The 12,791-nt window shown below is 45.1% G+C and overlaps 1 protein-coding gene across 2 annotated transcripts in view; it reads left to right on the top strand.

The window, feature by feature from the left end:
* SLC25A12 (solute carrier family 25 member 12) overlaps positions 1-12,791 on the top strand; it is an 82,173-nt gene that overhangs the window by 57,012 nt on the left and 12,370 nt on the right. For both annotated transcript variants that reach the window (XM_084812762.1, XM_084812769.1), the window contains 2 exons: positions 543-595; positions 900-980. In XM_084812762.1, the coding sequence (XP_084668888.1) occupies positions 543-595; positions 900-980 (134 nt within the window). The remainder of the gene's footprint in view (positions 1-542; positions 596-899; positions 981-12,791) is intronic.

Raw genomic sequence — 12,791 nt, 5'->3', positions numbered from 1 at the left:
TGCAATTCCTGGCCTTTTCAATTTTGTTTCCAAGCGGTAGTTACATAAAAAAGGGAAAGCGACATGATTTGATTGGGAATGAATGAAGCTTCCCAGTGACCGATTGTCGATTGATCAAACCGACAAGGAGCATCTTGTGGTAAAAAGAGAGCCACACTGGGTACTTTGCGCATACTGCAGGAACAGTTTGGGAATAACTCAGCAGCAATAAAGCTGATTTCAGTGCATGGCAGGGAATGGAGACTGAGCAAATAGATCTACAAAAATACATCATGAACAAATCCTTGTGTCAACAAACTTATCTTTGCCATTTGCCGCAGCAGAAGTCTTGAAATGCTAGCTTGCACAATGGTTCACCAAACACAAAGCACTGCAGTTGTATCCAAATGGAGAAATAGCATTATTGTCAAAGGAACTCCTTTAAGTGGAAATTGATGCATTAAGCTATTTAATAGTGAAGCACATTTTGTGCTAGCTGTGTGTGTGTGTGTTTGTATATATGGATGTACACTAATTGTGATAAATCTATTCTATTTATATAGGGTTACTTCCACAACTCATTGGCGTTGCTCCAGAAAAAGCCATAAAGCTTACAGTAAGTATATTAAGTTGGCACCTTTTCACTACTTCTTTTTGAAAGATTTACAGCACAATGCTATACATGTCAACTCAGAAGTAAGTTCCATTGATCTCAATGAGGCTTACTCTCAGGTAAGCGGATATATAAAATTACTGCTTTACTGCTGTAAAATACACAAATGTTTCCCAGGTGATTTCTCCACTGTAAGAATTTCCAGCCTCTGGCTTTTTGCATTAGATCTCCTGAATGTGTTAAATCAAGTTGTGTATGAGAAACTCAGTGAGTAGCACAGTGGTATTAATTTATGTTTTTATATTAGGTCAATGATTTTGTCAGAGACAAGTTCATGCAGAGAGATGGTTCCATTCCACTGTTTGCAGAGATCCTTGCGGGAGGCTGTGTAAGTACTACTGTTCTGGACAGGAAAGTGCCTTTCCGCTGCATATCTCTGTTAGAACAACAGCCAACATACAGCAGTTCATAGCTGTGTCATGGGAAGAGCTGCCACAGTTTCAAGGCAACTATGCTGTCCGTCCCTTTCTATTGACACTCCCATTATAGTGGGCCACTACACCAAGTAGGTTACAGCAAAATGGATCATTTCTTTACAGTACTGCTATCTGCACGAACCTGTTGTTTGTTTCCACAGAACAGCTCTGGTTGTAAATACTGGACAGCCAATGAAAATCTGAAAAGGCTGCTAGGGGTGTGAGGTGGGGTGGAGGGCTTCTGTATTGATTCACTGTGTTTTCTGCAGAAAAAGTTGCTATTGTCTGAAAGTTGATGAGCTTGAATTATCTCCTTCATGACAGATCAAAACATCTGCTTACACAGAATGTGGCATATGCCAGCCAAAGTTAAGTACTTTAAAGTCCCCTTGATTTCCATGGGAGAGATTTAAGTAAGTGCTTAATTCTGTCCCAGAGAAGTCAGTGGAGCTTATCAGTGTTTTACTTCAGTTGGATTGTGCACTTGGTTTGTGGAATTCAGGTGAGGCCTGCCAATGGGCCGGAATATTCCTGCTAGTTTCCAGAACATTTCTGTAATGGGGTTTGAATTATATCAGATGTTTGTGTTTTTAAATGTAATTTGAGGGATCACCCAACCTTTGCTTACTGTCTTAGAACATCTGGTGGGACGGGGTCCATAGCGGGGGTGGGCAACTGCAGGAGGTCCGGGGGCCATTTTTGACCTCTGGACCTTCCTCCGTGGGCCACATGGGATGGGTACCCTGAGATCTTAATGATACAGGGTGGGATACAAATGTTTTAAATAATAAAATAATTTTTAAAGGCTGCATTGTGCTCAGTAGTGGTAAAATGGACAAATTTAGCTTGAAAATGAGCTACATTTGTCTGTTTGGGGGCTCCGTAGCTGCTCTGGAGCACCATTTTGTTTTAAGTATTTTCATTCACAGTTGGCAGGGCAGGAGGGAGTGAAGGCTGCATGTTGCCCACCAGGTCCTCTAGCACTGCTGTGTCCAAACCCTGTGAGGACCTCTGTCCCTTTTAAGACTTGAATAGAAGAGAAGATGTCATCAGATGTGTCTTCTCTCATCACCACAGCGAGGTGATGGACTAGGTTGTGTTTGGTAGTATTGTCCCTTCTAAGCACCTCTGGAAGGGGCAGCAGCTGTCTCAAGGTCTCAACCTGGGAGCCCTAATAACTTCCAGTTGAGGAGGCTGGGCGAAAATCGCTTCAGCTTGTCACCAAAACCGTGGCCAATAAAGGCTGTTGACCTCTGCAGACTCTGAATCCAGTGAGACAGCCCTAGAGTGACGTTGCTCTTTGCTCTCCCTGATTAGGAGTGGCAGCCCTGTAGACACCTCAGTCTTCACCTGTCAACACGTAAATCTACATTTGGGAAAGGTAACAAGCAAGCAAGTTATAACCATACCCCAGAGAGGATCTAATCTTGTTCTTGAAGGCCCATTAGAAGCTGCTACAGTATATGTAAGAAACCCTTCAACTCTGCAAATAAATGTAATTCAAAGGCCTGACACATCTGCTAACTTTCCCCACTACTAAGTCTGCTATAGACTGCTGGGGCCTGCTGTGGTTTCATGAGGAAGCCTGTACAGTCTATAGCAGTATAATTTTTATGAAAATGTATGCACATTTTAAATTAGACTGGGTTCCTATTTTTAAAAAAATTGCTTGAGGATGTTTTCAGGTATGCATTCATTAGGATATTTCCCCCCCTGCTGTGACATGTGTTCAGTCAAGAATGTTAGCAATTTCTGTTTTGGTAATGAAATCTGATAATCAAGGTTACTAACTTAATATCATTTTGTACCAAAATATGTTTCACGCATAGCAAAGCCTGCATTAAGCACTCTCTCCGTCTCTTCCCAAAGTGTTTTAGACCAGAGAGTAGTAATTGCCACCCTGAAAATGTTTGGATTACAGGCAAGGCATCGAAAGCTTTTCTGATGCTGAATCTCATGTCCTCTGCACAAAGTACCAAAGTAATGGGGACAGGAATGCTAAGCCAGAATTCTTCAGAATCCTGGCTTATCGTTCATGAGCAAGCATGATGGGACAAGTTATCTGATTGCTCCCACTTGGCTCCTCCTGCAACTGCTTAGAGATTTGATTATATTAACCGACATATAAGAATTAATTAATTAATAACCAGGAACATACTAGGTCAGAAAAGTTTATTGTTGCATCTGAACCTGAACACCTTGCCGTGTCTCTCCTCTAACAATCCAGAGTCTGAAGCCAGGGATTGTAGTTGGTTTACAGGTCCTGGCTTGTTAGTGGAGCAACAAGCCAGGGTTTGGACACCACGCTTCCTCTTTGTGGTCTATGTGGCCCACACATTTGGCTTCTGTCCCTGCACAGAGCCTCATTCCGACTGTTCTAGAACTGAGTGAAATTTTGGCAGGAGTCCACTGCCTCCTTTCAGTGCACATGCTCGAAGGGCATGGCTTCCACTCTTTCTGCTCAGTTCCTTTCCAGCCACAACAGCATCATCAGGCACATTCTTGTCTCAAGTGATTTGCATTTGAGACTGAGTTGAGTCTTCCTTCCTCTTTTTATGCTTCTGATTGATTCCTCTTCCTTCATCCCCCCTTTCAGTTTTTCATCTTTCTATCGTGTTACACTTCCAGGAATTTCCCTGACACCTATGAGCTTATGGCCTCTTAAGGTACTGTTTCATAAACGTTCTAGTGGTGGTAGGAAGCTACCCTCAACTGACAGTCACGCCAAGTGCTTGTTGTGCCTTGAGGAGGTTCATATCATTGAGTCGTGTCAGCCAAGGATGACAACACAGGTTGGCAGAATCAGTCTTTGCGTTTTGGGGGCTTTCTGTGGAAACAGGCTTTACAGGCCACTGATTCTGCTGCCCAAAATTGGAACTCACAGATTCCTGCCTTGGGTCTGTGCTCTAACCTGGCCCAAACGATGCCCCCCTTGAATCTGGATCCATCCCCATTTTTGGTCACCCAAGCATAGACTGTTTTACTCACAGCTTCAAGTGGGCCTGTGCAATCAAAGACATCGGTTCTGTTGAGTTCTGTTGACCCCGATCTAGGTCTTTGGTACTGACCATCTCCTCAGCTCCAGCAACACCTTCGCTATGGAGCTCAGGACTGATGCCAGTATACACTGTCTCCTCTGAGACCCCAACACCAAGAAGGTCATTTGAGCTGAAGAAGAGTAAGAAGGACAGGGAGCAGACACCAGCTAGTTCTGTACCGGCCACTTTGGTGCTAGCTGTTTCAGCACCAACAGGACTCCGCAGCTCAACTAACTCTCCTGGGGACTTCTGCCCGTCCACCCTCCTTCAGACACCTATACCTGTAGTGGATAAAATCTGAAGTCTCTTGGATCATCCTTCTTCCAAGGACATCCAGATAATTGGCTCCATTTCAGAGGGCCACATTTGAGACCAGTCACCAGACAACAGATCACTGTTGGACCGCTGTTCGCGTGATGCATGAGATCACGCATTTGCCATAACCTACTGTAACATTCTCCTTGCTCTCAGGTTGCATCACTGGCCTCCTTTTATTCCAGGGGCTCAGACTTTGGCCACAGTACACTCTGTGGTTGGAAATCCTCCTGGAGAGAGTACCCTAGATGTAGGTACTGTTGACAACACTCTTATAACTTGGACAGGGAATCACCTTGCCACTGGGACCAAAGTTTGTCTCAATATACTCCCCACAATGAACTCTGGTATTATGATCCACAAAGCCAGGGCTGGGGCTGTGCTGCCCATTAGTACCTCCTGAGCCGCTCCCCTTCACCTCACTATGAGTGCTGCTCCCATCAGTGAGAGGTCACCTCTACACTTTCCAGGTTGCTTGATCTTGAACCTGTAGCCACCATGACACCGCTGGCTGCACTGTCCTCAGTTCCCACCTCTGTGGTGCTGCCGATTTTGACTCTTCCATCATTGGCTCCGTCCAGTGCCCCTTTACACCACTCTGGTATCCGTGGTATCAGACTCGGTACTGCCCTTGGGACCAATGCTCCTGATTCTGGCAGCTGCCCTGGTCCCTACTGCTTCAACTCTGACTGTCTGACTGTCTCCGTACCGACTCTGGTACTGACAGCCCTTGTATCAACTGACAGTAGCGACTGCTTTGGCTCTAGTCTCCTTGGTACAGACATCTCACCCGCCACACCCTCAGCTCCAGTGGCAGCTGGGTTACAGCACTGCTGGCACCCATATCGGTAACACTGAGCATTTATATCACAAGTGAGTGTTCAGAAAGTGAGATCTCATTAAGCCCTACAACTGCCCAGTAAAGTACATCAGTTATTATGTCCATATTACAAATTGGTGTTCTGAGATTGAGAGGCCTAAGGCCACCGAGTGAGTTCAGGCCTGAAGTGAGATTTGAACCAGAGATTTGCCAGCTCGCATTTCAGTTGTACAGCCTGATCTGTGCAAGTGTACTCCAGAGTAAGTCCCACCATATTCAGTCTGGTTTATCGTAGCCAGTTACATGTGCCACTGGAGAAGTGAAGTTGGAGGGATGATGTCTTGCCCCTTGTCAGAAATGCTTGCCCTGGCTCCTGTAGGGAGGGAGGTATATATGCATATAAATATATACATATATTTATTTAACAAATATAAAAAGGCTTTTGCTGCTGTCTTGTCTTTATTTGCTTTAAAGACAAATACATCACTGCTCTAATTAGGCAGTTTGACCCTAAGGCTTCCTGTGCATCTGCACTTAAACTGCTTACGATTGGCTCAAACAGCACACCATTGCACAGCAGACAATTTGAACAGGGTTGTGCTGCTGCCGCCATGGCAGATTTGGAAAGGGCACATTTTTAAGTGAGAAAGTGTATGTGTTTTGAATGGCGAAGCACGTTGCAAGACATATAGAAACCTAGCTGCAAATCTTCTCTTGTTAATATCCAGCCATTGTGAACAGCCAACATTCAGCTTGATTCTGTGCTTAGACGGCTTTGCATTTTTAAGAGCGGGTTTCCTTTGTTGCTGTTCCAAAAAGGTCCCTAAATATAAAGGGAGTTTAAAGTGTATTTGTATGAAAGTGTCAGCATAAAGAGCTGGAGTTATGCTGGCAGAAGGTAGTGTAAATACCTTGATGTTGTAAAGAGCAGTCTGCATTAAAGGAAGCTTTCAGTGTGGGAAGACGTTTTGGTCCCGGCCAAGTCTGTTCTGAGCAAGAGGAAGTCGAGCAGGGCCTGGGAGCAGGCGCCTCCCCCTCCCCGTTTCTGGCTTGTGCCTCACGGGTGGAACTGGAAAGGGCAAGAGGTCTCCTGTTGCAGGGTCATTTGTGCATTTCCTCCAGCCTCTGGCATGTCAAGAGGTGTTTGCAGTGGGATCTCGGACTGCATCTCTTCTCTCATAACCTTTGCTGTCAACTTGAGGTTTTTTTTATTTGTTCCTCATGGAGATTTTATTTTACATGACGTTAAGGTTAAATAGGGAGCTTGAATTGTTCATACTCCTGATCTATATGAATAACCTCCATTCAGGATTGAATTTGTCATGTGTTGCTTTAAAAGGTGCCTGTCATGATTTAGGAACAATTTTCCATGTGCAAATAGTTGGGCTTGTATTGGGGGTATTATCTGAACATCCTGTTTGAATGGGGCCGTTGTTTATAGCGCAGACTATGCTAATCGTGCTAATGCCCTCAGAGTGTCTATGTGGCTTCCTTTCTTTTTCACTGTTTCTCCACCCAGCCTGGTTTGGACTCAAGTCTCCTTCTGAATACATTCCCATTTCTAAAACAGTGATAAATATCCCTGAGACATTTCTTGGATGCCAGTATTATGCCAAGCACTCTACTGAACCTGAGTAATGTGGCACCTGTTCAGAGGGATTGCAGTGCCACCAGAACAGCATACCTTTGATGATAAATAGACCATAAATTAATTTAAACAGTGGAACATTAATACAAATTATTCCACAGTTCATTCACTCTCATCCAGCAAGGGCAGTGCATACAGTTAGGCTTCTGGGTACAGCAATTTGTGTGGCTGGATACCTGCATCCATGTGTCTTCTAGCAACAGGGATTTACAGTTGACAGCATCAATCACCTGTTTGAAGGGGTGGTAGAATGAATCCAAGTCCTTGTACCCTCCTAGCTGATACGTGTGTGTGTGTGTGCGTGTAAACTTTTTATTCTCCCCCGACACTACAATCATACTGATTGCAATGCTTCAACTTAACACTCATACAGTATATCTAGGATTGCTACAACTCCTGGCCTAACCCTATTCCAATAGTTGATAAATAGTATCCAGCTTTTGGGGAAAGTCTGGATCGAGTTCATTCTTCCCTTCCATAGAAATGGCTAACTTGTTATTTGATTCATCACCATCATACCCCCAATCTTCTTGTTTCCACTGTACAAGAGACAGTATATGTGTTGTTTGCCAAGCTTTTGCTAAGAGGATCCTTGTAGTTATTAACATATAACTCACTGGCACCACTGAATTTCTAGGGATCCAATCTTTAATATCATGCAGAAGTACAGTTGCTGGGGTTAGTTGTAGCTTATAGCCTGTAATTTCTCTGATGCCTTTTATTATCTTCTCCCAATATTCCTTAACCAGATTACAAGCTGATTGGGTTGCTCAAGCAAGCAATATTGCCACCTTTTGGGTGGGTGTGTTAGCACAGATGCTCAGGTACAGCAGCATAGCACCGTGTGCAGGGATCTCTAGATCAGGGCCTGGGGCCCACATACATAGACAGCTAAATGCATAGGCAAGGAAGAAGTGCACACATAGCTGGAAGTGTCTGGAAGTTCATCTTGCAGAAGGAAGGAGCAGTTGGCACTCTCATTTAATAGCCTTGTCTGTTCAATGGAGTGATTGGCTGTAATAGAAACTTTCAGAGCATTCACAGCTGTGCAGGCAATTCTGTTCTGGCCTCACAGACGACGGTCTAGGATTTCAGCCTAGGCACATCCCTAGAAAGGAATTGGTATTTATTTGCAATAAACAAACTACGTTGTGTTTGTTAGGCCACTGAGAGTTTTATGAAGATGCTTCTGTAATAAAATTTCTCTCACCATGAAACTACTGATGTAGGTTTCATCAAGCAAAGCTGCCTTTGTTCAGAAATTCTGTTCCTTAATAGAGCTTACTTTGATTGTTTATATACAAAACCATTTAAACCGCTTTTCAGGAAAGGAGTAGGAGAAATTAACTGGCTCCTCTTTTTCTCTCAAAAATAAAAATATTTATGAATAGGCATATTTACTTCCTTTACTGGGTTATTTTGTGAGCTGGCATTCTAATTTCTAAATATTAAAAATAAAAACTAAACAAAGCTCAGCCAAGCAGAATTTCCTGTATATGCAGGTGCAACAGTAATCTCTAGCAAGCCATTCCCAAGTACTTTTCTTTCAGAACTCAATTTCTTTTCCTTCCTTAGGGGTGTTTTGTTTTTTGTGGCAGTGATTTCTATGATCGAAGCAACTTAATGGAGTATCAGTTGGTTTCAAGTCAATTTTGTTTTCTAATGGAAAGTGAAGAAAAAATACTTTGACTATTATTTTGCAAAATGCTTATGTCAATGTGTTATCAATTATTTAGCTCAGAATGAACTACTGACTACACACACACACACTCACACACATGATGCGCATCATTTTTCTGCAGAGCAACAGTGGACACATGAAGGGAAAATGTCTATGGACATACTAAATCCTGGACAGGTTCCCTCAAGAAGGTCCTCAAGAGTTCTGAGGTGGTTCTGCAGCAGTACCTGCTGCTTTTCCCATTGCAAAGGGCACTGTGGCAGAAAAACCTATAGTGGATGGATTTCTCCCTGCCATGCAGCTGATAAAGCACAGAAGTAGGAACTGGTCAGTCCCACAGCTGCCATTCCAAGAAAAGGCAAGTAAAACTCGAACATTGTCTTTTCCCCCTCAAATTCACTGGAACTAGTTTTTCACACCATACCTACATTTCTAATTCCTGTCCAGAATCCTTTCTGGCAGGAAGGCTACTTCTTCCCAGCCGTATTACATGTGGAATGGCATAAGGTGGATCACATCTGAGTTACTTTACCGCCAGCAATGAAAATCTCCCTTTCTTACAACCTGGGAAGGCCCAAAGAGGATTTCTTGTCACCTAGGATCAGGCTTATTAATTGCACTGACAATCATTCACTCATTTTCCTGTCTTTGAGAGAGTGTTAGAGAGTACCTGGGATTCAGGTTGTTGCGGGTATAGTTTAATATTCTGGCTCTGTAACAGCAGTTGATGTCTTTGCACTGTCCAGGGCCTTTTTGAAAAATCAAAGTAAAGATATATCTAGGTTTACATTATGAAACAAAAACTCTGAACTGGAAGGGTTTGATGCTTGCTGTGAGCTATCAAGAGTGATAATGTTATTTCAGCCCAACATTTACACCTAGAATTGCAATATTACATTGCTGCCAAAATCAGTTCCTGGAGTTTGACAATTTAGGAAACTTGTCTATGGGTTTTGTTTGTTTGTTTGTTTTTGGTGAGTGGGCTGAGTAATTGTTTAAAGTACAGGAAACAGAGAGTAGGAATACATGGTTCTCCCACTTCTGTGTTGGGACTAGTGCTTTTCGAATTGTTCATAAATGATCTGGAATTAGGGGTGTATAGTGAGGTGGCCAGCTTTGCAGATGATGCCAAATTTTTCAGGGTGACAAAAACAAAAAAGGATTGTGAAGAGCTCCAAAAGGATTTCTCCAAATTCTCTCCTACTACAACAATAGAAGGATGTTGTTTCAGCAGGGAACTAAAGCCAACTGTCAGTTCCACCCTTCCTGGAGGAGTGACTGGAGTGTTGAAAGGCCCTCACCTGATTTTGTAGACTGAGAGTTCAGCAAGGTTGAGGAGATGGAAGTTCTGCAACGGGATCATCCTCCAAGCCAGAGGACAATGGCAGGGCTGTGTCCTCTGGCTGGGAAGGTCCTGAATTCGACAGTCCTACCCCTAAGGAAGTAGCCTGTGCCTCATCCCCATCAGAATCTTCTGCTGCACACTGAGAGCTCTGTGAGCTCAGCTGGATGTCGCAACAGGAGGAAGCACATACATTCTGTGGCTCTTTTGCCTCTGAGGTGGTTCCAGAGTCTTAACATTGCTCCTGCCAGCAGTCAAGCCATACCTTCCAGAACAACATGGATTCCTGAGGTGTCAGAGTAATGCCAGCTAGGCCCATAGTGTACACTACATGTACCAAAGAGCCAGTGCATCTGGAGCTCCTCTGTAAAAGGAACAGTGCATCTGGAGCTCCCCTATCAGGAAAAGTTATGACATTTGGGGCCATTTAGTTTAGGAAAAAAGGCAAGTAAGGGGGAACATGATAGAGGTATATAAAACTATGCATGGTATGGAGAAAGTGGATAGAGAATTTTTTCCCTCTCATAATACTAGAGCCTAGGGTCATTCAATGGGAAATGATTCTTCACACAGCACATAGTCACTATGGAATTTGACCCCACAGAATCTAGGGGCCAATCTAAATGGAAACGCTTTGTGAAGCGATTTGGGCAAAATCTGCAATTTCACAGAAACGAATTAACTTTCTCCACGGCACACGCAGTGCTGTATTCCTCCGCTTTTGCAGAGCAAACAGGAACTGAAGCTGCCGTAGTTGGGGTGGGGTGGCGGGTAGAAATGAACGTCATCAATTGCATAGGTGCGGGGCAGCCGACGAGTGGAGGCTTGCTCCGCCTCCCTTGTGTGTGCAACAAAGTGTACTGGAGGACTTGCTTACGAGTAGATGCTCATGACAAACCCCACATATGCACACATTTATGAGGCGGGCAGGCAGCTTCCGCCACCTGGAAACTGAGCAGAATGAGCGGGAGTGCAAGAGGCACTGAGAGCAGAGAGCGCAGAGCGGGGAAGAGGGCACGCGACCAGCACTTTGTCTTTGATGTGTATTAACTGCCCGATCAACAGGCTTCCCCACACACACACACACGCACACGGGCTCAGTGAAGCGCTTCTGAGTACACGTCCATGAAAATCATCCGCCCTGGCATCCACCCTTCCGTAGCTGCGCAGCTTCGAATCCACAGGCATCCACCCTTCCATAGGTGCGCAGCTTCGAATCCACAGGCATCCACCCTTCCATAGGTGCGCAGCTTCGAATCCACAGGCATCCACCCTTTCTTAGCGGTGTTCCTTAGTAGCTGCGCAGTTTCAGAGCAGCAGGGCCGGCTCCCCTCCCCACTCTCACACTCAATGACCATTTAAAGGGAGAGGCAGCGACTGAGCCCACGTTCGCAACAGTGCAGTTTCCAAGCAGCAGGGCTGCTCCTACTCAGCTGAGTGGAATTGCAGGCAATGAGTTACTTCCGGGTAAACATGTTTAGCCCTCTGCTCTCCCCACACCCTTGCCCCACGTAACTTCCCCTTCCGCCAATCAGCTCCACTTCCACCAGCCCGCACCGAAGCCAGCTGAGGTCACACGGACTCCCACACTGCACTGAAGCTGCTCTGACAGGAAAATCTGGTACAAAACGAGTTTGAAAAAAAACCAGATTCGAGGCAAGAAACACCAGGCTAGCTACAGGGAGCGGTGTGCGTCATCTGACACGATTGACTTGAGGCTGGAGTAGAACCAGATGAGATGGGCCCTAGGTCAGTTACATCCAACTAGGATAGCTTTTAAAAAAGATGAGTCAAATTCATGGAGGATAGGACTACCAATAGCTACTAGTCATTATGGCTTTATCAAGGGGTGGGGAACCTCTTTCAGGCCGAGGGCCAAATTCAGTTTCAGAGAAGCTCCTGGGGACTGCATTCCAGTGGTGGCCAGGGGCAAAGGGGTGGCACCAAAGACAAAAAGGGTGAGGCCAAAAGTACAAAAAATCCCAGCATTTTGTAGCTTAAAGTTCTTTCTGCCAGTAACTAAACCTTAGGAGAGGCATGTCAGCCTTTTAGCATGGGAACAAAACTGCACAAAGGTTGGGAAACCACCAACATAGCTGGCTAGCGGAAAGGTGAAGCGGGTGTGGCCATCTGGGGAGCCCCAGTGGTCCAGATTGGGAGCCCAGGAGGGCTGGATTTGGCCCTAGGCCTGCCTTTCCCCAGTTCTAGGCTATATAGTAGCTCCAGTATCGGAGGCAGCATGCCAGTGTACACCAGTTCCTGGGGAACACGAGCTGTTGCACTCATGACCTGTTTGTGGGCTTCCCACAGGCATCAGTTTGGTCTCTGTGTGAACAGAACGCTGGACTAGATGGACCCTTGGTCCGATCCAGCAGGACTGATCTTAATGTTCTTATGTTCTTAAGTGGACTGCACAGCAGACTTTGAATTTTACTTATTGGCATCTGTAATGAGGTGTGTCTTCTTCTGGATGTTCTCCCTGCCCTGCCCTGCCCCGCCGCAGCCCGCCCCCAGTATCCAAAGGCTTTGGTGGGGTGCTTGTGACATTCCCATTATGACATTTGGAGCCGTTCAAAACTCACTATGACGGGGTTGAGTGGATACTTTTTCCTAGCAACAAGAGACGGTGGTTTTGAATGCTGGGAAAATGTGTGGTTTTTTAGCATGGGGAACCGGGGGCAGGGGGGCATTTGTAGAGGAAATGTACCTGGACCTCCTTCAACAACTGAGTTGTGATCTGTGGAAAGGCTCCGAAAGCAAAGAAGGAGGCATAAGCCAGCCTTCCCTGGCCTGTTGCTCTGCAGATGTGTTAGATGGCAATACCCATCATTCTCAGCCAGCATGTTGGCTGGGAATGATGGGAGTTGCCATCCAACCCA

Source organism: Heloderma suspectum, chromosome 1 (genome assembly GCF_057233095.1).
Source record: "Heloderma suspectum isolate Gila_16-S chromosome 1, 16-S_ref, whole genome shotgun sequence".
In the NCBI taxonomy this organism is placed as follows: domain Eukaryota; kingdom Metazoa; phylum Chordata; class Lepidosauria; order Squamata; family Helodermatidae; genus Heloderma; species Heloderma suspectum.
The sequence above is the reverse complement of the archived record's forward strand: the minus strand, read 5'-3'. Positions and strand labels throughout refer to the sequence as shown.